This window comes from Oncorhynchus masou, chromosome 12 (assembly GCF_036934945.1).
Source record: "Oncorhynchus masou masou isolate Uvic2021 chromosome 12, UVic_Omas_1.1, whole genome shotgun sequence".
NCBI classification, from domain to species: Eukaryota; Metazoa; Chordata; class Actinopteri; order Salmoniformes; family Salmonidae; genus Oncorhynchus; species Oncorhynchus masou.
In genome coordinates, this window is record NC_088223.1 from 76,498,631 (window position 1) to 76,521,265 (window position 22,635).

Sequence of the window (22,635 nt, forward strand, 5' to 3'; positions counted from 1 at the left end):
CGATTTCAGTGGGTTAGTCCCAGTTAATTGATTAGGAAAGGTCTAGAATATTATCTTGCTATTTCCGGGGCTATATAAATATTCTGTCGACCTACGTTTTTCCCCCCAAGTAATTTATGTAACGCACGAGCTAAACTTCACCCAATCAGAGTTCAATGCGTTGAGGGACAGCGTACAGAAAAGATTTAACTGATCCTCGTGCTGGTTGATTCCTTACGTGGCCATATAACGTATTCCGCATTGAACAATAGTGGCTACATTCTGATTGTAGATCAGTTTCAGTCTGCTAGAACATACTAGAAGTGCAACATTTCTTTTCACCAGTAGGTGAGGAGTTATTGGAAGAAGATATCCGGAAGAGGCTTCGTCTCATTCATCGGGTTGCGGAGACTGCGAACAGCTTTCATTCCGAATTCCGTCCATTATATCCAGGTAATTAAAGCAACAAAATGTTAATCTGTTATATCCTACATCATTGTCAGTTATAGGCATATGTAATGTGACGTTTCCTACAATTGTTTTTTGGCTACCCATATTCACTTTTGTGTCAGTGTGTCCTTATAATTAGAATCCACATGTGTATACTTATTTGTTGATTTAAGATAATTTGATGTCTACATTGTTGTATTCACTGGGGGTTTATTCAACCATTCTCTGAGACGACAGCTAAGAGATGCCAGAGCAGTCTCTAGAAAATGTAATAGGTACCGGTGAAATGGCCGCAATTAATTGTAATGCGCATGGATGCGGAGCCAGCTGTACTGCAGTACTTACAGCGTTGTCCTTCAGAATCCCGGGTGGGGGAGGGTATAAAACGGTCGTGACTTGCGACAGATGATATTTACCATTGAAATAGCGCGAGAGTTTGAACCGGATGTTTTGAGACCAGCCAGCAATTTGGCGCTTTCCGTTGCTATGGCAACAGACAGCTCTAAACTGATTGAGGACCACATTCATTAGTAATTAGGTCCTCAATCAGCTAAGAGCTGCCCTAGAGCAGAGGTTCCCAAACTTTTTATGCCCCTTCAAACATTCAACCTCCAGCTGCATACCCCCTCTAGCACCAGGGTCAGCACACTCTCAAATGTTTTTTTTTTTGTGCCATGTTGTAAGCCTACCACACACACACACTATATGATACATTTCTTAAACATAAGAATGAGTGTGAGTTGTTGTCACAACCCGGCTCGTGGGAAGTGACAAATAGCTCTTATTGGACCAGGGCACAAATAATAATAATCAATAATTTTGCTCTTTCGATGAACAAACCTTATTTGTTCATCGGAAATTATGAATAACTCACAACAGGTTAATGAGAAGGGTGTGCTTGAAAGGATGCACATAACTCCACAATGTTGGGTTGTATTAGAGAGGGTCTCAATCTTAAATCATTTCCCACACACAGTCTGTGCCTGTATTTAGTTTTCATGCTAGTGAGGGCCGAGAATCCACTCTCACATAGGTACATGGTTGCAAAGGGTATCAGTGTCTTAACAGCACGACTTGCCAAGGCAGGATACTCTGAGTACAGCTCAATCCAGAAGTCTGGCAGTGGCTTCTGATTAAATAACATTTTCACAGAACTGCTTGTTGCAATTTCGATGAGGCTCTCTTGTTCAGATATCGGTAAGTGGACTGGAGGCAAGGCACGAAAGGGATAACGAATCCAGTTGTTCATGTCGTCTGTTTCGGGAAAGTACCTGCGTAATTGCACACCCAGCTCACTCAGGTGCTTCGTTATATCACATTTGACATTGTCCATAAGCTTGAGTTCATTTGCACACAGAAAAATCATACAATGATGGAAAGACCTGTATGTTCTCCTTGTTAATGCAGACAGAGAAGAGCTCCCAACTTCTTAATCATAGTCTCAATTTTGTCCCGCACAATGAATATAGCTGCAGAGAGTCCCTGTAATCCTAGATTCAGATCATTCAGGCGGGACAAAACATCACCCAGATAGGCCAGTGGTGTGAGAAACTCGTCATCATGCAAGCGGTCAGACAAGTAAAAATGGTCAGTAAAGAGAACTTTAATCTTGTCTCTCAATTTAAAAAAAAACATGTCAATACTTTGCCCCTTGATAACCAGCGCACTTCTATATGTTGTAAAAGTGTTACATGAGTTTGAGTTTATTTTTATTTTTACAGGGACAATGCACATTGATCAACGTTTCAGTAAAAGTGCCGGTTTTAGCCAGCCGGCTAATTTTCAACCGCAGTCCCTGGGCAGGTTATTAAATTTTTTTTTACAATATAGACAATAGCAACATAGAACAAGCAAGACATAGCAACATAGGACAAGCAAGACATATCATACAGACAGAGCAACATAGGACAAGCAAGACGTAGCATACAGACAGAGCAACATAGAACAAAAGGCAGCAAGACAAAATTCATAAAAGCAACAGTTTTTCCACACCTCACAAGCTACAGACAACAGACAACATGGAAAGCGGCAACACACAGCTAGGGACCATGTTCACAAATCTGATTGACCTTTAGCCATGTCTTCAAGCATTTTGTGAAAGTGTGATATGTGGTGCAGTTATGTGTGTCTGATGGCAGTGTATTCCAGACATGGGAAGCTCTCACAGAGAATGCAGATTTACTAAAGGTGCTTTTCCTTAGGGGAACTATACAGTCACCTCTCATGGCAGACCTTGTGGATCTGCTGCCATATGTCTGGGTTTTCTGTTTAACAAAAATATTGAGTGGAGGGGGAGCCAGGCCATTAAGGATCTTGAATACAAGACATGCGTCGGTGTATTGCACAAGATTTTCCCAACTCAAGAGCTCATGCTTTCTAAGGATGTGACAATGATGATGGCTATTGGGCTTCCTATCAAGCACTTTGAGAGCCTGTTTGTAGACAGACTGAATAGGTTTTAATGTTGTACAGCAAGCTTGGGCCCAACTAGTCAAGCAGTATGTTAAGTGGGGGAGTAGCATAGAGTTGAAGTACAGTTTTGCTACCTCTGTAGTCAAACAATTTCGTATAAATCGGAAATTAGCTAGGTTGAATTTAGTTATTTGAATTACCTTTTTCACATGCTTTTTAAAAGAGAGGTTGGAATCAAGTATGATGCCAAGGTACTTAAAATCGGATACCACCTGGAGCTTCTCCCCTGACACATAGACATCTGGCTCAGTAGCATCTGTTGCCCTCTTTGTGACGAATATATCGCTGTATCATCTGCATACATTTGAACTTCAGACCCAGTACAGACAGAAGGCAGATCATTAATGTACAGGCTGAACAGGAGGGGCCCCAGTATTGACCCTTGGGGCACGCCCACATCATAGCTACGAGTGGGCGACAGCTCATTGCTCACTCTGACACACTGAGTTCTGCCTTCAAGGTATGATTTCATCCATCTCAAGGCATCAGGGGAAAAGTTGAACTTGGACAATTTTGTGATGAGAATCTCATGGTTAACAGTATCAAAAGCCTTCCTTAGGTCCAGAAACACAGCCCCAACAGCACCCCCTTTGTCCATCTTGGACTTCACATTTTCCAGAAGAAAGCAGTTGGCCATTTCTGTGGAGTGTTTCGCTCTGAAGCCAAACTGCATGGAGTGTAATGTGAAAGGGCTGTTGTTGAGGTGGGCAATCAGTTGTTCTGCTACACACTTTTCAACAACCTTTGACACCACAGGTAGTATACTAATGGGCCTGTAGTTACTCACGTCAGCAGGGTCGCCTGGTTTAAAGATGGCCGTTATTATGGCCAACTTCCATACCCTTGGAAACACACCGAGACCAATAGATGTGTTGGTGACCTTAGTAATGGGGCCAATGAGTGACTCTTTGTAGTTTTTAAGAAAGGTAGAGACCATCCCAAACACATCTTTGGCTTTAGAGTTCTTTAGTGAGCTAATCACCTTGTTCACCTTTGACTCAGAAACCTCCCTTATGATGAAGACAGGTTGAGTGTCATTCACTAGCACTGAGCCCAAGAAACCAGTGGAGGGGTTCTGTGTCAGTACCCTGACAGAGTCAATAAAGTAGGAATTGAAGGCTATTGCTATTTCGACTGCATCCTGTGTTAGCTTGTTATTCACCATGATTTCTAGTCTTTTTGCAGTGTTACTATGGTCTTTCCCTGTTAACTTTTTTTAGATTCTCCCATATCAATTTAGAATTTCCCTTTGCTTCACCAATTATGTTGCCTTGGCCTGTCTGATTTCTTTCATCACCTTATTTCTCAACATGGTAAACCTACGTCTGTCATGCTCTAATTTAGATTTTAGGGCTATTTTTAGAGCATAATCTCGTTCTTTCATCAATTTCCAGATTTCTCCATTTAGCCAAGGAAGAGTGCTCTTTTGGCCAGTTTTGGATTTGATTTTCTTTAGGAAGCCATTTATTGTAGTCTGAATTGTGGATAGAAAAACCTGACTATCAGCTTCCACGTCTGTAAAGGACAAGAGATCATTCCAGTTTATTTCCTTAATTGCTTTTTCAAAATAGTTTAATTCACTCTTAGGTATTCTGAGTTGATCTGGCTTTCTAACAGTAGAGAGGTTAAACCTGCTCTTAGACAGCTTTCTGGCTATAAGTGTCAGATTATGATCAGACAGCCCAGTAACCATATTGAATGATTTAGTCACTCTCTCTGGTTTATTACTGAACACCAAATCAATCTGTGTTTTAGAGCAACAAGTCACCCTGGTTGGCCCTTTAACTAGCCGTGTAAGGTCAAAGGTATTAGTGATCCGTTTGAGGGTTTTCCTACAACACTTGTCTTCATAATTAATGTTAAAATCTCCCATTAAGATGACCTCTTTCCCAAAATCACATTCCCTAAGCATGGTATTAAACTGATCAAAAAACACACTTTTGGTGGAAGGTGGCCTATACATTCCAATGAGGGTAAAAGACATTTGGGGAGACAGTGTAACGTTCAGGCCGATACATTCTAGTTCATTATCACATGACCACTCGATTTGTTTACATCGGATATGTTCTTTAATGTAAATCATCACACCCCCTCCTCTTCCTTCAATCCTGTCTCTCCTGAAAACATTGTAGCCAGGCACAATCAAAGCAGCATATGGAGAGTGTTTATGGAGCCATGTCTCTGAGAGGCAGAGAAAGTCAAGGTTGGAGTCTGTGAGTAGATGTTGAATTTGATCACTTTTTGGAATGACACTACGAATGTTCAAGTGCCCCCCTAGTAGTCCCTTGGGCTTAGCTCGTGGGTCCCAGATGACTCGAGAGTGAATGACACATTGAAAAAAGTTAAATTTTCTGTGTTTTCTGACGGCTGGGTTTAGGCCGTTTTGTTTCGTTTTGATTAGGGGCAGTTCGGTAGTGCAATTAACAATCCCTCCCGCCTGCACTGGATGCGGGGAACAAATTAAAATAGCTTGCGTACCAGAAGCAGAGTCAGGGATCGCATATAGCGACTCTGGTATGTTTGAAGAGTCAAAATCTATCCTGGAGCCGGGTGAGTCGAGAGAAACCATAGGACCATAGCACTCACCCACCTCCACAGCGGCGATGACCAGTGGACGAGGCCATCCACCGCTCTCCACTCCGGTGCGTATCACTGGCTCGGTGATATTGGGCCCAGGATTGAGTTGTATATCCCCGGAGAGCAGGAGGGTAGTGAACAGGTAGTTTAACAGTTTCCGATAAATGTTGGACTTGTGTTTGTTACGCCTAAGCGGTTCAGTAGAATAAGGAGCGAGTTAGACTTGGCCATTATTCAGAACATTATGGTATGCTGTGTACTGTCCGCTCCCGTGGAACGGTGAACCAGTGTGTTTGGTGTTGGTATTCTCTGGTAGAAGACTGATTGTGTCATCCCAGCAAGGACGCACTGAGATTATCAGTAGAGCAGCTACATAACTGACAATCATGGCAGAGTACTGGAGATAAAACACATAATTGCGCTTTAACTCTTTGCATGAGTTACTTCGCTGGGATCGGCGTACACCTGATGGTTTAGATACAGTTACAGTATTCGAATGAGAAGCGGCACCTGCCGCACCACCCTGTCTTCCGTCCGCCATTTTGACTTCATGTCATGTGACATGGTCGCTGCCCTTATCATTGCATAATGCAGAAAATACACGAGAGTTCAGGGGCCTTGCTTTAACAAAGGTAATATTTCACTGTAGTGTCCAAAATGTCTTTCAAGCTGTCAGGCATTCCACTATGTCTCCTTGTCATGGCTTTTGCACCATCAGTACAGATACCAACACATATTGACCACCAAAGTCCATTTTATGTCACAAAGCTGTGCAGTACTTTAAAAAAATTACACTCCTGTTGTCCTGGTTTCCAGTGGTTTGCAGAAGAGGGTGTCTTCCTTAATTGACCCTCCATAAACGTAATGGACATATACCAGGAGCTGTGCCAGGCCCGCTACATCTGTTGACTCATCTGTCTGGAATGCACAGAATCAGCCTCCCGAGAAATTATCTTCAGCGAGACTGGGGTTCGGCAGGTCCTTAAGTCCTATGGGGCTCCGCTCTACTCATAGAACTGGAGTTACAACTCCGGTAACTATCGTTCTATATCGTGGACCTCTGCCCCATAGGGGAGCTCAACACTCCAAAATGTGCTCCCTGCCGAGCCTAACTCTTCCCACTTAATGAACAGGTCGTGCCCAGCAATGGCTACGACCAAATCCCGCAGTACTGTAACACACTGTGAAAACAGACTGTGTCACAATGTACTGCGTCCTCGGTCTAATCCACCCTACTCAGTCGAAAGGCATAGCCAATGACTAGTGGGCAGATAAACATAATGAGTCATACTAATCTGTACGAGTGGATAGATGAGCTCAAAACTGTCAATACTAAAGATTAGTCTAAGATTAGTCTAAAAGTACTGTAACACAAGTCATAGACTTGTGAACAGGATACAACACATGACTCTGCTGTGCTACACCCTCAGCCAGGAGTCATGTCATGTAGTTATTCTAATAGGAGAAAGCGGACCTGATGGAAACCCTGTCCATTGATCCTGCGTTTCCCGCCTTCCCACCAGCAAAGCTGAGTATAGGCTGAACCAATTTAGAAGACCTACTCACTGATTCTTCAGTGTAACCCGCCACACTCAATCTATAGGCAAAGCCAATGATTTGTGGGCAGATAATAGAATATGGGCCACCTACTCTGCATCAGCAGATAGATGATACCTTAATATTCTATCAAATTTAGTGACCGGTTTAATAGTAAAGTAATACTAGTTACAACACTATTTCCCTCATCACTCCTCCCCAACACAGTGATACACTGGTGGGCAGTCTCGACATTCCCTGTTGTACTGACAGTGTCAGACAAAGGTCATGTCGCACGCCTCTCTCCTTGACAAAAAGAGCAGACCTAATGGGAAACCTGCCCAATCGTCCTGCATCTTTTCTTAATTCAAGTTCTCACTTCATCCATGCTGAGTACAGAACGAGCTAGAGTTATACGACATGTCTAACAGGTAGAATCGGATAAAAGGAGACAGTGACGCCCACGGCGACGCTGCACAAATATCCTCTACCCCTGTTCCTCTAAAAAGGGCCGTAGACGCCGCTATTCCACGAGTTGAGTTGGCTCTTATTCCCTGAGGCAGTGGCCACCCTGCCGCCTTCACAAAGCCAATGAGACAGCCGCTGTTTTGAAAGTGGTCTACCCAGTGTACTAGCACTGTGACACACAAATAGCTGAAGCGATGACCTAATGATCGCTGTGCGTTACACGTAGCACGCCAAGGCGCGCACTGGACACAGGCGATGAAGCCTCTCCTCTCTCCACTCCACATGGGGGGGTGCTCAACGGTCTGTGACCTATAAAAGCTCTTAATAACCTTCGGCATAAATGCAGGGTTAGGACGTAACACCGCTCTGCTCAGATCGCCGTTAATGGCAAGGCAGTCGGGTCTCGTCGAAAGAGCACCCAAATCACTGACGCGCTTGGCCGTAGTCAAAGCAAGCAACAGTGCCGTCTTCAGAGAACATCTTGAGGGGATTTGATTCAGTGGCTCGAACGACGTCTCGCAGAACGCCTTGAGTACCAAAGTTATATCCCACTGGGGCAGCGTGGCTCTAGGCATTGGCCTAAGCTGCTGCGTTCCCAATAGAAACAGTTTCACTAGAGGGTGACAAGACGATGTCTCTGCCAAACCCATCATGACAAGCTGAAATTGCTGCCGCGAACACTTTAACGGTGGTGGGTGAGCGCTGTTTGTGAAACATGAACTGTAGGAAAGAGAGCATGCCCTTGACATGACAGCACATAGGTTCTACATTCTCTGCATAATTTTTTTTCAATCTTGGTCAGTAGAGTGGATTTTTCCGGAGAAAAATCCAGACACTTCCCAACATCCTCGTCTTCTCTAGAGGCGCCGTCATCATATGACACCTCAGAACCTGAGGCTAACACAGACATGGCGTCCTCTAGAGGGAGATCTACCCTGAAATGCCCACCGCTGCTTCCTCTCCTTTAAGAAAGGAGGGCACAGCCCCTAGCACGCTGTGAACCTAAGCACACGAAACATAAGTTGTGCAGGGCCATAGCCGCCATAGTGGATCAGCGACACTGAGCTCTTAAAAGAGCTTTTGGGGTGGAAAATGCGTGCTCATTGAAGGATGATGTCGAGACCAGGAGATCGACAGCGTCCTGAGACTTCTCTCTTCTCTTCTAGGCTTCTTCAGGCCAGGTCGCTGAAGATAATGGGAGGCTGATTGAGGGGAAGAGTCCCCTTATATAGGGACACCTGTACTCCTATTGACTGCAGGTGTGTGTATAATTTCTCAGGCTATTCACTGCCTAGGCAGCGGGGTAAACCACGAGGAGCAGAGCTCCACGATATAGAACATCTCCTGCCATGTCACTGATGTGTTCTAAAACAGTGTTGTTTGGTGAAGGCATGGTCTATAGTTTTTTTGGGCCTTTTCCCCCAACATTGTCCCAGCTACATATCCGCGGCAGCAGGAGGAATTAAGTCCTTCAAATAGTATGGGACTTGCCTGTCCTAGCCACTCGGTAGCTCACCATATAAGATGCTTCTAGCCCCATCTTATTAATGGTATCTGTTGCTTCTATACGTCTTACTACTCGAAAGTTGTCTTTATTGTCGCTCCAAAACCCCCCGTGGCTTAATTTTCAAATGGTCATGTTTTGTTTCTAAATGTCTGCGCAATAGTGAAGGTTTCCAGCGAGAGAGAAACGGTTAATGTGATTGGATGTTAATTATTTGACTAGGCTGCCTGTATTTGACATTGTGTTGTTATTTCGCTGAACACTAGATGGTTTAATTTTATTTTTGGCAATGAAACGAGGCTACTCAGGCAAGAAAAAACCTCACCCAAATGTGAATCACATTTTTATTTGGCGTACCCCGATGGCATTGGGCGTATCCCAGTTTGGGAATACCTGCCCTCGAGGCACCAGAACATCACATTTAAGAACATTTTGAAGATTGTTCCACAAATAAGGTGCAAGAAAACAGAAAGCTGATTTACCTAACTCAGTAGAGACAGCATTTTCAGAGTTAGCCATCCCTGAGACCAGGTGTGGTAACTCGTATGTCTAAATTTTAGTAATGATGTTAGGTGCAGTGGGACTTTTTGCAAAAGGGCTTTATAAATGCAAAAATGGTAATGTTTCAACCTACGTGACATCAGAGGGCCAACCAACTTTCTGGTAGAAAATGCAGTGATGAGTACTAAAATTGGCACCGTAATAAAATGTAGTGTAACCGCATCTAACCGCTTTAATGAAGTGGCAGCTGCGTTCATATACAGTGCCTTGCGAAAGTATTCGGCCCCCTTGAACTTTGCGACCTTTTGCCACATTTCAGGCTTCAAACATAAAGATATAAAACTGTATTCATAAGGTGAATTCACTAATTTGTAAGTCGCTCTGGATAAGAGCGTCTGCCAAATGACTTAAATGTAAATGTAAAATGTATTTTTTGTGAAGAATCAACAACAAGTGGGACACAATCATGAAGTGGAACGACATTCATTGGATATTTCAAACTTTTTTAACAAATCAAAAACTGAAAACTTGGGCGTGCAAAATTATTCAGCCCCTTTACTTTCAGTGCAGCAAACTCTCTCCAGAAGTTCAGTGAGGATCTCTGAATGATCCAATGTTGACCTAAATGACTAATGATGATAAATACAATAGACCTGTGTGTAATCAAGTCTCCGAATAAATGCACCTGCACTGTGATAGTCTCAGAGGTCCGTTAAAAGCGCAGAGAGCTTTTAACGGAGAGCTATCATCGGCATACATTTTACATTCAATATTCTTAATGTAAATAGTAAAAAGTACAGGACCCGGAATCGACCCCTGCGGGACACCTTTCGTAATATCCAGGAAATCTGTTTGAACACCATCAGTAGATATACATTGAGTTTCATCTGTCAAGTAATTTTAAAACCAGTTACATGCAGCCTGGTCTAGACCAATTGAGGAAAGCATCCAAATTAGCAGTGACTGATCAACAGTATCGAAAGCCAATGAAAAGGGCAGCACAATGTTGACTTTATACTTTTAACTATAGACTCCTCATTCATTTGTAATGACAGCTAGGTAGTATTCATATGGGATGTAAGTGACATGCCAATTTAGCTAACGCCACTTCCATCAGGAAGCACGATGACAAGCTGGTGGGAATTACTAATTCACTGATGTTGTATCGAGGTGCTTGCCAACGTGAGTGCTTCCTACTAGGTAGCAGTATTTACGGTGTTGCCGGTGGTTGCTAAAGGCGTCCGTATGCTTCCCAGACTAAATAGTTTCCACATACATATGAAGATATTTTGTGTTTGTTTTTTCGGCAAAAAAAATGTTGATGCAAGCCAAAGTCTGTAGACAAATCCTACTCTTCCTCATCAGCGATTGGTCAAAAGTAGGGATTCTTTAATTTTTTTTTTACACCTTTATTTTACTAGGCAAGTCAGTTAGGAACAAATTCTTATTTTCAATTACGGCCTAGAAACAGTGGGTTAACTGCCTGTTCAGGGGCAGAACGACAGATTTGTACCTTGTCAGCTCGGGGATTCGAACTTGCAACCTTTCGGTTACTAGTCCAATGCTCTAACCACTAGGCTACCCTGCCGTTAAATGCCTGTTGCCATTTAACGAGAGACGACTCGATCTCATGCACATTTTTTCACTGGAGAAATACTGCACCAAATATTGTAGTCAGATGCAAAATTGAGCAACTAAGATCTCGACAAAAACGTCAAAACGAATGGCAGATTTCTTTTATCTTCATTGAATGACTATTTTGAGGAAGTGTCTACTGGCTTTTCTCGTAATTCAAGCGAAGGTCTTTTAAAGGAGTATGCGAGCACACTCATTCGGCTAGTAGAGCTCGGCTAGACGCCAGCCAAGCTGAAGCATGCTGACAACGTGGCCAATTTTCTTCCCTCCCATGATTTGATAAAAAGTAGGATACTACCCTATAATAAATAACTAATACTGATAACCATCTAGATGTCAAGAATGAACGGTAACAACAAGCACTGCGGTCCAGCAACATCAGTTTGGACTATTTTGCGTATGTTCATTACATGAAATCCAAATAAAAATCTATTTAAATTACAGGTTGTAATTCAACAAAATAGGAAAAATGCCAAGGTGGGTGAATACTTTTGCAAGGCACTGTAACTTCTGATGAATTTGGGTATCTGATATTCAGAGCTTAAATTGCCAAGTTGATTAGTTACAGGAATCAGGACTAATAAAGCCAATGCAACTGCCTGTTTTACAAACTGTAGTTCTACCATATGGATGGGCATTCATTGAATTCCATTGTGGGCTGACACTGTAGGCTACACCCAAGTAAGCATGGGCTAATTTCTTTTGGATGTTTGGTTCAGATTTGGTCCGGTCTGAACTGGCCTTGATTTGGTCCAAAAATAGACTTCTATAAATGACGTCTTTTCAACTTTCATTCAGAACTTAAAATGAACCTAACTCTAACGTCTGGAAAATACTTATTTTAGATGTCTTTTCAATGTAATTTTGCTTACTGGGGCAATTCTAGATTTAGCTGGGTATAGATCGGTTAGCTGACAACAGTAAGGAAAATGATGTGCACGCTTCCTGTTTTGTGATTCTGGTTGGCCAGATTGCTAGCAAGAATGACCAGAAACTGCCAAATGGGGAGAATTATAAGTGGCTCATTTAATCTTGTTATTGATTCCATGTCAATTTTTTTTAGATTGTTTTGACTGATTCTATTTCAATGTTAATATGGCTAAAATTCACTAGCTAGCTAACAATAAGGCGACCAGATTTCTGAAATGAAATCCGGGGACATTTCCAGTTCGGTGGTCACTATATCATTAAAATATCCAATGTTATTATCTGTGAAATAAAAATGGGGGACAATTCTGATTTCATGTATTTAGTCTAATAGGCACACTGTGATAGAGAAAACAACTATATTACAGAAACACTACAGACAAGACAGAACTGATCTGAACAGCCATTCAGTGGTCCTGGTAGAATAAGAGCGGAAGACCACATGAACAAAATTTAAAAAACAGACAATAGTATATATGAAATAATTAACAACATAATAAAGAAATAAGACAATGATGAGATTGGTAACTACATAATATACTTATACCAACCTAGTCTGTATATTTCTCAGAAGAATGTATTTTCTTCAGGATTCCCTCTGTCTTTGGCAAGCTTCTCAACAGACGCTAACAGACGCTAATCAGCCATGTTAGTGTGTGGGACGTCATTCTTTTTGAAGTGGGTAACCACCGTGCTCCATCTCTGACTAAGCAGTGTCTCAGATGTTTTCCATTCTTCAAGCGATCCCCCCTTTAGGAACTCTTGCAGGCAAGTAACCTCGTCAAACACTGCATCCACAATTCATGGTCACTTTGGGGCTGCCATCATATACAGTTGAACTCGGAATCTGGATCTCTTCACGCTGAGGTTGCCTTTTAAAAAGGAGACAATGTAAATCTTTTAGATTGATCTGTGTGCTTTCCCCATGCTTGCCAGTAGTTCACAGCCACAGTGAGGAATGATTGGGATGTTTTGAGAAAGCTCTCTTTAGACATTGCTCTATTTTCCTCTAGCTCTCTCAGAAGTCCTCTGAAGTTGTCATCATGTCTTGCAGTCAATTTTGCTTCAACGTTCCCAGAATTTCAGCTGACTCCACAGCACAGCGGTCCTGGCCTTCAAGCATCTTGATCGTGTCACTGAATACGGGCAGGTTCCCATGGACAAAGGCCAGCCAAACTTGAGTCAGTGGATCTTCAAACATTGTTCGCAGGACAACAGGGTATTTGTCTTCAGAAAGAAAAAATATTTCAATGGCACATACATTTTCATCACTTGTTCTAGAGCAGGGAGCATGGACAGTCAGCAAATATTGCTGTGTCCTAAAATGATACTCCTGGCCAACAAACTCACAAAAGCTCTTCAGTCTTTCTACTCTGACGGTGAAAATAGGAAAATATCTTTGTTAGCAGGTACTCAACATCAAGGGGCATCATATCCAAAGCTGTTCTGGCTGTGTTATGAATGATGTGGGCAGGACAACCTAAGCCAATCACCTCCTGTTGCAGAGCATTTTTAACTTTGGTATGGACATTGATCCTCCCCAGCCTATTCAGTCCTCCAAAGTTGGTATTTGTCTTGTCGGCAGGGAATTCCACGACTTTGTTTTCCAGGTTACATTTTTGGATGACCACCAGGACCTCAGATGCAATTTCCTCTGCAATTTGCTTCCTCTGCTTTTCCACAGCAGTTTTCTCTTAAACTAGCGCAAGCAAGTAACGTTAGTTAGTAGAAGACGAGTGAATGAGGCTGCTATAGCGAGCAGCCCCATCTGTTGGCCAAAATAAGCACAACACGATTGAGACATCAACCGGTAGGCTCATGCCTGGTCTTTCTTGCCACGTAAAATATTATTTCACTTCGCGGTCTGTTTTTAACGCACAGTTAAAAACGGGGACAGCTCCAGCCGGGGACAGGCCACCAAAAACGGGTCTGGTCATCCTAGCTAACAAACAACTTTAACAATGCATTTGAGAGACAAGTGTTCATTGTGCTAATTTATTTACGTTTTCAATAAACATTGGAGACTAAATATAGTTTACATGTTGTCAATAATCTAAGCCAACTCTGTTTGTTTTGCCCCATAGTTGCGCATACCTTGGTTTTGTTGCTAAACAACCAGCCTGTCTATAGGAGGGCACAATTTCTTTGGCCAGTCTAGGGTGGCAGAACAGCCAGGACTGGGCCTGAGCACACGTATGCAACAGTACACCCATCATCAACTCTTTCATCGAAAATAAACAATCATACATTTTATTAACTGAGAATGTACAATTACTTTGTGTAAAGCTAACAGTTAAATATGACTCATTCATCCGCTGGCTTCAAAGTGTTAAATCCAACTCTTGTGGTAGTTCAATTGTAAATCTCGTCTGTCGCTGTATTGCATCTAGTCACAACCGTGCAAAGCACGTGCCTCCCCAGATGGTCAGGGATCATCCCAGATAAAGATAAATCGCATTTGCGAACCACGCATGATGCAATTGCCAAGGCAAGACATTCTGACATTTGATTGTGTAACATAATAATAGTAGGCTAAATAGTGTTGATGGTGTTCACTGTAGTATAATTTATAGGTTCAGAGATGAAAAAAGCACCCCAGCTTATTTTGTGTGTACTCCTAATAGCTTGAGTGCCATTACCCACAGCCCTATGGGTTTGTATGCCCTTGGAAATTCCCTGCTGTCTCAATGTGTCAACCTCTGCGACATGGTGAATTTCCCATGGGACTGCAGTAGCATAGTCTTTACAATAGTAAGGCAGCGCACCATGTATACCTCTTGCCTTGCCTAAGATGGCTGCCTGGCCCAGCCAATGCCAGCCCGTACATGAATGGCGAAGATGCATAAAGATGGCAGCCCCCATGTACTTACCACAAATGCCTCGTTTGCTAAGTTCACCATTTTGTACATTGCTCACCGTAAAAAAATTGTAAAGGCATTACATGATTCAAATTCTAGCTCCAAGACAGCGGCAAATTGAAAAAACGAAAAAGTAGATTGTGCTGATTGGTTCAATTTGCCAGTTTAAGAACTCTGTGGGAAGTAATAAAAACAAGGATGCCATTTCCAATAGTACCTCTATTTTTTTTCCGGCACTCAGCAAATTTCAGGTTAGCTGAGCACACCTTAAACGTGATAATTCTGTGCAACTTCCGTTGTGAACATTGAGGCTTTACTCGCTTTAAGTTACAGTTTTAACAGTGACCACATAGGCTATTGTGACTATTTGATCAAAGTGTAGGCCTACCAGAGTGGCCTACCATCAAAACAAAAAATGCATCCCATAACATTTTAACATGGAAATAGCTGTTCTATCATTCACCTACAGTAGCAGCAAGTGTGTGTTGTTCAATGTAGGCCTACATTTCATGAGATTAAACAAAAAAAAAACATGGAGGGCTTGTCATGAACCTGTTTATCCACTTGTCCTGAGAATGTTGTTGTTTGATGCAATAAGCCACTTTATAAAAATAACATTCATTATTATTCCCATACCATTATTACAAGGAATCAGACAAATGCTATCCTCTTCCTATTGGCTACTTAGCTTATTCAAGACCACTCAAAATACAACACTGCCCGTTTAAAACATAAAAAAAGTTATTTACCTGCCTTGCTTTTCAAAGATGGCTAGAAATGCACACATTTTGTGCTCTTGTAGGAAGCAACCACTCCCCTATTATTGAATAGAAATTAGCTATAACTGGGCTAATAACTCACTAACTAGCAAAAAATATGAACACATGTACGCAGGTGACAACATGCAGATCTCAAAACAAGCACCTCTACTTGTGACTGCTCATGCAGTAAACACAGTCCAGTTCAAAGTGAACAGCACAGATCCATATATGGCTATTTACATATAGGCCAACTGCAGTTCTGATAGGTTACGGTGCGCCGGTCTGTGTAAAGTATGTGACTGAGTCGTGCTTGTCAATGCAGTAGAACCCTACTCCGATGTGTTCTGCCTACAAGAAAATCTCTTACATAGTTTGCTTTGTTTCAGTATGTTACATTGGAAGTGGCTAATATTGTGTTGATTCAAGCACAATTCCCACGGTAGAGCGAAACGTTGATAGTGTTAATTAAAGGAGGAAACTGAGTGAAGTTCAATCTTGTGCTTCTCTGCGCACGCTGATATTTCTTCTGTACTGCAGTCCAAGAGGAGCTGCATGCAGTTTAGTAGGAACATTGTTCATATCTGAATTTCTCTATATTTATGCACCTTTGCCATCAGTTTAAAGAGCAACTGTCCCTAAAAAGCAACTTCTCATTTTGAAAATGGCCTATGCGGCATCAATATGTGCAGATACATTTATTCTAGTGTCAAAATTGACTATGAAGTTTAAATAGGAAAATGTTGGTCATAAAGTATGTCTCGTACAAAAAGGAGATTTGCAAGATGATAGGAAAACAAAATTACGTCATGGAATGAATAGTACCGTAACAGTTTTCCATGGGCTGTTTATTTTAATCTTGTCCAAATTCCCACAACTTGCAGAACCCAAATAATCATCAATTCAGAACTCCGATCACAATGCCAATGGTCAATTTGGTTGACATTCGATATCACAATGGGGCTAGTTAGGGACCATCAGTAAATTACACAGTGTACATGGAACAATAATTTAAAAGGTCAATAGCTCCAAATCTCAATGACTTAACCTTAAACCAACTATAAATTGTAGAACTTAATTTTCAAATATTGAAAGCATTCGATGAGACAACTAAAAGATGTGCAACATGAAAATATTGTCCCTTTTTACATTGTGTACTTTGACGGCCCCTAACTATCCCCAGAGATACGCTATCCAAAGTAAAACCAACTTTGCCACGGTCACACACCAGCCGACTGAAGCTAATCGGTTTAATAATTTGGCTAACTCTTTCCACCTGCGTACACACAGGAAACACCCACATCAAGCCACACCACAAAACAAACTCACCTTTGAATTCTTGTCAAGGCCGTTAGCATTTTTTTAATGAACCAAATCTAAAACAAGGCCAAATCAGGAAGTGCAGTCGCCCTTTAAATGAAACTGAAAGCCTAAGACTTTTTTGGAACCGGATTTGTCACCGTTCTTAGGAATTGAATTTCAACACAACGAGTTGGCATATTTCTCCATTAAGGAAGTTGCACATGTAATCTATGGTGGCTACGTTTACCCAGGCAGCCCAATTCAGATTGGTTTCCTACTTTGTTTTTTACTAATCTGATCAGCTTTGAAAAATATATTGTCACATCAGAGCTGATCTGATTGGTCAAAAGACCAATTAGTTAAAACAAATATCAGAATTGGGCTGCCTGTGTAAATACAGACACAGTGATTCATAAACTACAGTCCAAAGTCTCTATGGGTCACTTTACCTTGAGTGATGATGACTGCCACCTATTGGAAAGACTTTGCTCATCATTAAATATGTATCTGTTTTCACAGCAACTATGTCTAAGGGAACAGCAGTTGGCATTGATCTCGGGACCACTTACTCCTGCGTGGGTGTGTTCCAGCATGGTAAGGTTGAAATCATTGCCAACGACCAGGGTAACAGGACCACACCAAGCTACGTTGCCTTCACTGACTCTGAGAGGCTCATCGGTGATGCTGCCAAGAATCAGGTTGCCATGAACCCCTGCAACACAGTGTTCGGTAGGTTTATGTATTGCAATGGTGATTATTGGTAGATGTTTGTAAAGGTGTGATGCAGTTTATTCCTGCCATTTGTAGTTTCCACCAGAGGTTTTATAACCTTCCTTGGATGTCTGAGTGAGAAACCAAAGATCAACTGTTATTTTTAATTTTTTAATTTTACCATTATTTAACCAGGCAAGTCAGTTAAGAACAAATTCTTATTTTCAATGACGGCCTGGGAACAGTGGGTTAACTGCCTGTTCAGGGGCAGAACGACAGATTTGTACCTTGTTAGCTCGGGGGTTTGAACTCGCAACTCGGAGTATGTCTATAATGCAATCGTTTTAACATACTTTTTATTTGCGTATTCCAGATGCTAAGCGTTTGATTGGTAGAAGATTTGAGGACACTGTGGTTCAGTCTGACATGAAACACTGGCCTTTCAACGTCATCAGCGATAGCGGACGCCCCAAAGTGGAGGTTGAATACAAAGGCGAGACCAAGAGCTTCTACCCTGAGGAAATCTCCTCCATGGTGTTGGTCAAGATGAAGGAGATTGCAGAGGCCTACCTCGGGAAGGTGAGTTTGAGTTGCATTGCAGTCTAAATCAGATTTTTATTGACAGTTAGTCTATTCATTCACAACTTCTTCTTTTTTTCTACCCTCATTTTTGCAGACTGTATCAAATGCGGTTGTAACAGTGCCAGCTTATTTTAACGACTCTCAGCGCCAAGCAACCAAAGACGCTGGAACAATCTCTGGTCTGAATGTTCTGCGAATCATCAATGAGCCAACCGCTGCCGCTATTGCTTATGGCTTGGACAAGAAGGTGAGACACATATATATTTTTAGAGCTCAGGAAGGTCTATTGAAATAATAATTTGATTTGGACAAACTAGATTTAAATCGCTATGATGAAGTTTATTCCTGCCATTAAGTTCTATATATATATATATATATATATATATATATATATACACACACACAGACGCACTGTACATGAGACAATATTTTTGTATGTATATATATCTCTCTCTCTAGCTAGCCATGTGTCATACCGTTTAAATATTGAACATTCTTCTGTTTCAGGTTGGTGCTGAAAGAAATGTCCTTATCTTTGATCTGGGTGGCGGCACCTTTGATGTGTCCATCCTGACCATTGAGGATGGCATCTTTGAGGTCAAGTCCACTGCTGGAGACACTCATCTGGGTGGAGAAGACTTTGACAACCGCATGGTCAACCACTTCATCGCAGAGTTCAAACGAAAGTACAAGAAAGATATCAGTGACAACAAGAGAGCTGTTCGCCGTCTCCGTACCGCCTGTGAGAGGGCAAAGCGCACCCTGTCCTCCAGCACCCAGGCCAGCATCGAGATTGACTCTCTGTACGAGGGAATCGACTTCTACACCTCCATCACCAGAGCTCGTTTTGAGGAACTCAACGCAGACCTTTTCCGTGGCACCTTGGACCCAGTGGAGAAATCCCTCCGTGATGCCAAGATGGACAAGGCCCAGGTCCACGATATTGTCCTGGTCGGAGGCTCCACTCGTATCCCCAAGATCCAGAAATTGCTCCAAGATTTCTTCAACGGCAAAGAGCTCAACAAGAGCATCAACCCCGACGAGGCTGTGGCCTATGGCGCAGGTGGGTCACTGATCATCTTGTGTTCACTCTGTGGTCATTGGGCTGCTATAACTAGCCCCATCCTAATAGTTTAGCTGTTATTAAGTTTATTCCTGCCATTAGTACTCAAAAGACAAAAGATGGTCCAACACCTTCCTTTTTTAATGTCTGAGTAACAATGTTACTGTGGCTCTACAATTATATTTTTACATGAGTCTAACCTCACCCTTTTACAGCTGTCCAGGCAGCCATCCTCTCAGGTGACAAGTCTGAAAATGTCCAGGACCTGCTTCTGCTGGACGTCACCCCCCTGTCCCTGGGTATTGAGACAGCTGGAGGTGTCATGACTGTCCTGATCAAACGTAACACCACCATCCCAACCAAGCAGACCCAGACCTTCACCACCTACTCAGACAACCAGCCTGGTGTGCTCATTCAGGTGAAAAGACCCTGCATAAAATGTACATTTCAGGGCAATGTTTCCTCATTCCTTTAGCCACTTGCTGTGATGAAGTTTACTCTTGCCATTCATAGTTACCACCAGAGGTTGAAAGACAAAAATACCTTAGACATCCAACAAAGGGACTATTTAGTGAAATGTAGTTCTCATTTGAAGAACATGTATGGTTTTAGCTAATATAGACTGTATCCTCCAGGTGTATGAGGGTGAGAGGGCCATGACCAAGGACAACAACCTGTTGGGCAAGTTTGAGTTGACTGGAATCCCCCCTGCACCTCGCGGTGTTCCTCAGATTGAGGTCACCTTCGACATTGATGCAAACGGCATCCTCAATGTCTCTGCCGTTGATAAGAGCACTGGCAAGGAGAACAAGATCACCATCACCAATGACAAAGGTAGACACAATATAATGTGACCAAAGTGAAATGCTATTACAATATGATGCCCACCTGGATAGTGAGAGTATCCTTAACTTAAGACTTTTTTTTTTTTGTCTGACCAGGTCGCCTGAGCAAGGAGGACATTGAGCGCATGGTCCAGGAGGCTGAGAAGTACAAGTGTGAGGATGATGTGCAGCGTGACAAGGTTTCCTCCAAGAACTCCCTGGAGTCCTACTCTTTCAATATGAAATCCACAGTGGAGGATGAGAAACTACAGGGCAAGATCAGTGACGAGGACAAGACCAAGATTCTGGACAAGTGCAATGAGATCATTGCCTGGCTGGATAAGAACCAGGTACAGTATGTTGCTGTGCCCATTAATTTAAACCAAGTTATTACCTATATAATGTGTCAAGAAGGTAAATAAATCAATCTTAATCTGTATATTATTTTCACAGACTGCGGAGAAGGAAGAGTATGAGCACCAGCAACAGGAGCTGGAGAAGGTGTGCAACCCCATCATCACCAAATTGTATCAGAGTGCCGGTGGTATGCCTGGTGGAATGCCTGGTGGAATGCCTGGAGGCTTCTCAGGCGCTGGCGGTGCTGCTCCTGGAGGTGGTGGATCCTCAGGCCCCACCATCGAGGAAGTCGATTAAACCCAATGTCCCATCTCATCACTCTGTAAACACAAAGCATGTAACCCCAATCTGTAAATTTGGTCATTGGCTGAGTAATTTAAACTGATAAAAGCTGCTATGTGTGTTTTGAATACTTGAATATGTACACTGTCAAAACTATTGGGATTTTAAGGAAGAAGAGTTTGCCTGTCTATACATTTTGAGTCCTGGAGAATAAATTATTATTTATGTCACTAACCACGTTTCCATCCACAGTTTTTTATGAGTAAAAAAATCACGATAGCTGTGATGGTAATGGCTAGTTTCGGTACAATTTGATAAATACCAACAGATAATTTGTTCGTTCGACATGGTGGGATCTTTTTGTATCGGTAAAATTAATAATGTGAGAAATGGTGGTGGAAATGCCTTTATGCGCAAATATTGATTTAATAACCAACATATCGAAGTAAACTTGGGAGTCACATAACGATATAGTGTGTGTGTGGTCCTCCCACTATGACTCGAAACCATGCAGTTTATTAGGCTTCAAATGAAATAACTTATGAACTTCACAGGGTGGTGAAAGTGCACGATGATCTTGATGCTACTTTCCAATAAATATCGAGGGTCTTATTCTGGTGACGATGATCGATGCTTGACTGCCGTTTGACAAATAAAAATATTCTCGCTCTTATCCATAATAATCTGCACAGGCGAGGTTCTTGAGTTAAATAAGCAATTGACATCCCATCATGCTTAGGGTCATGTTCTGGCTATGCCCCCATAGGATAACAATGCCTCCATCCACAAGGCATGAGTGGTCACTGAATGGGTTGATGAGGATGAAAACGATGTTAACCATATGCCATGGCATCAAATATCCCAAAATATCAACCAATTATGTGAGATTCTGCAGCAGCGGCTGAGCTTTTTCCACCACCATCAACAAAACACAAAAATATGGATTCTCGTGGAAGAATGGTGTCACATCCCTCCAATAGAGTTCCAGACACTTGTAGAATCTATGCCAATGTGCATTGAAGCTGTTCTGGCTCATGGTGACCCAACGCCTTATTAAGACACTTTATGTTTGTGTTGCCTTTATTTTGGCAGTTAACATTTATGATTTTTTTTAAATAAATAAGAAAATTTCACAACAGAACTGCACAGTGGTCACTTTAGGAATGGTTAGTGCTATCCAGAATCCTTGGGATGTCCCCTCAACGGGGTGACATCAGAGTTGGTGTCCCAAGGAATCTCTTTAGACTTATGTAGGCCAATGCACCGACTGCATCAGTCCACTAGGGGTAGAATCAAAGAGGATAGTGAAAAACACTCGTCTAAACTTCATCCTATTCATTTAGAGATAAATAGTAATGGTGTCTTTTTGTAGGCACTAACTCCAGCATGGTTCGTTGAACAAACATATTGGGAAATTAATGTAGTTTTTGAATAAACGCTCAAAATAAGGTCTGTGGTTAACCTAGGCTTAGGATATCTATATTCTATGAGAATCTTCATCAGCTCGTCACTTTTTGTGAATTTTTAAGAATTAAGTAATTAAAAAAACCAAACATTAACTGACTGATGTAATTGAGATAATAATAATTAAATTAGCTAATAATGATTATCATAGAATAAAACTTATAAGATTTCCTAAGCCTCTGTTAACCTCCCCTTAATTTCCCAAAACCCTATTCATGTCTCATAGGAATTGCTTAATGAACCAGAGGCAACTCCGTTCCTTACGGTTTTTATGATTACATCCTGAGGAACTTTATTAACAGCAGAGAGATGCTCTAAAGAAAAGAGACGCTTATCTAGGAAATTAGTTTTAAGTGCAGTGCATTCGGAAAGTATTCAGACCCCT

At 42.0% G+C, this 22,635-nt stretch overlaps 2 protein-coding genes across 3 annotated transcripts in view; one reads left to right on the forward strand and one right to left on the reverse strand.

Moving 5' to 3' along the window:
* Positions 1-17,051, reverse strand: part of LOC135550822 (cytotoxic and regulatory T-cell molecule-like) — a 33,752-nt gene extending 16,701 nt beyond the window's left edge. The window contains exon 1 of the mRNA XM_064981956.1: positions 16,995-17,051. The gene's annotated coding sequence lies outside the window, so the exon portion shown is untranslated. The remainder of the gene's footprint in view (positions 1-16,994) is intronic.
* Positions 325-21,020, forward strand: LOC135550821 (heat shock cognate 70 kDa protein). Of its 2 annotated transcripts, none has more exons than XM_064981952.1 (9): positions 325-432; positions 17,487-17,696; positions 18,052-18,257; positions 18,355-18,507; positions 18,768-19,323; positions 19,539-19,741; positions 19,959-20,157; positions 20,265-20,497; positions 20,601-21,020. In XM_064981952.1, the coding sequence occupies exons 2-9, from the start codon at positions 17,492-17,494 to the stop codon at positions 20,799-20,801; spliced, it is 1,956 nt and encodes a 651-aa protein (XP_064838024.1). In that variant the 5' UTR covers positions 325-432; positions 17,487-17,491; the 3' UTR covers positions 20,802-21,020. The 2 variants fall into 2 exon arrangements, with proteins under 2 accessions (XP_064838024.1, XP_064838025.1); XM_064981953.1 differs by lacking the exon at positions 325-432 and adding an exon at positions 13,173-13,268.
* The last annotated feature ends 1,615 nt before the right edge of the window (positions 21,021-22,635 follow it).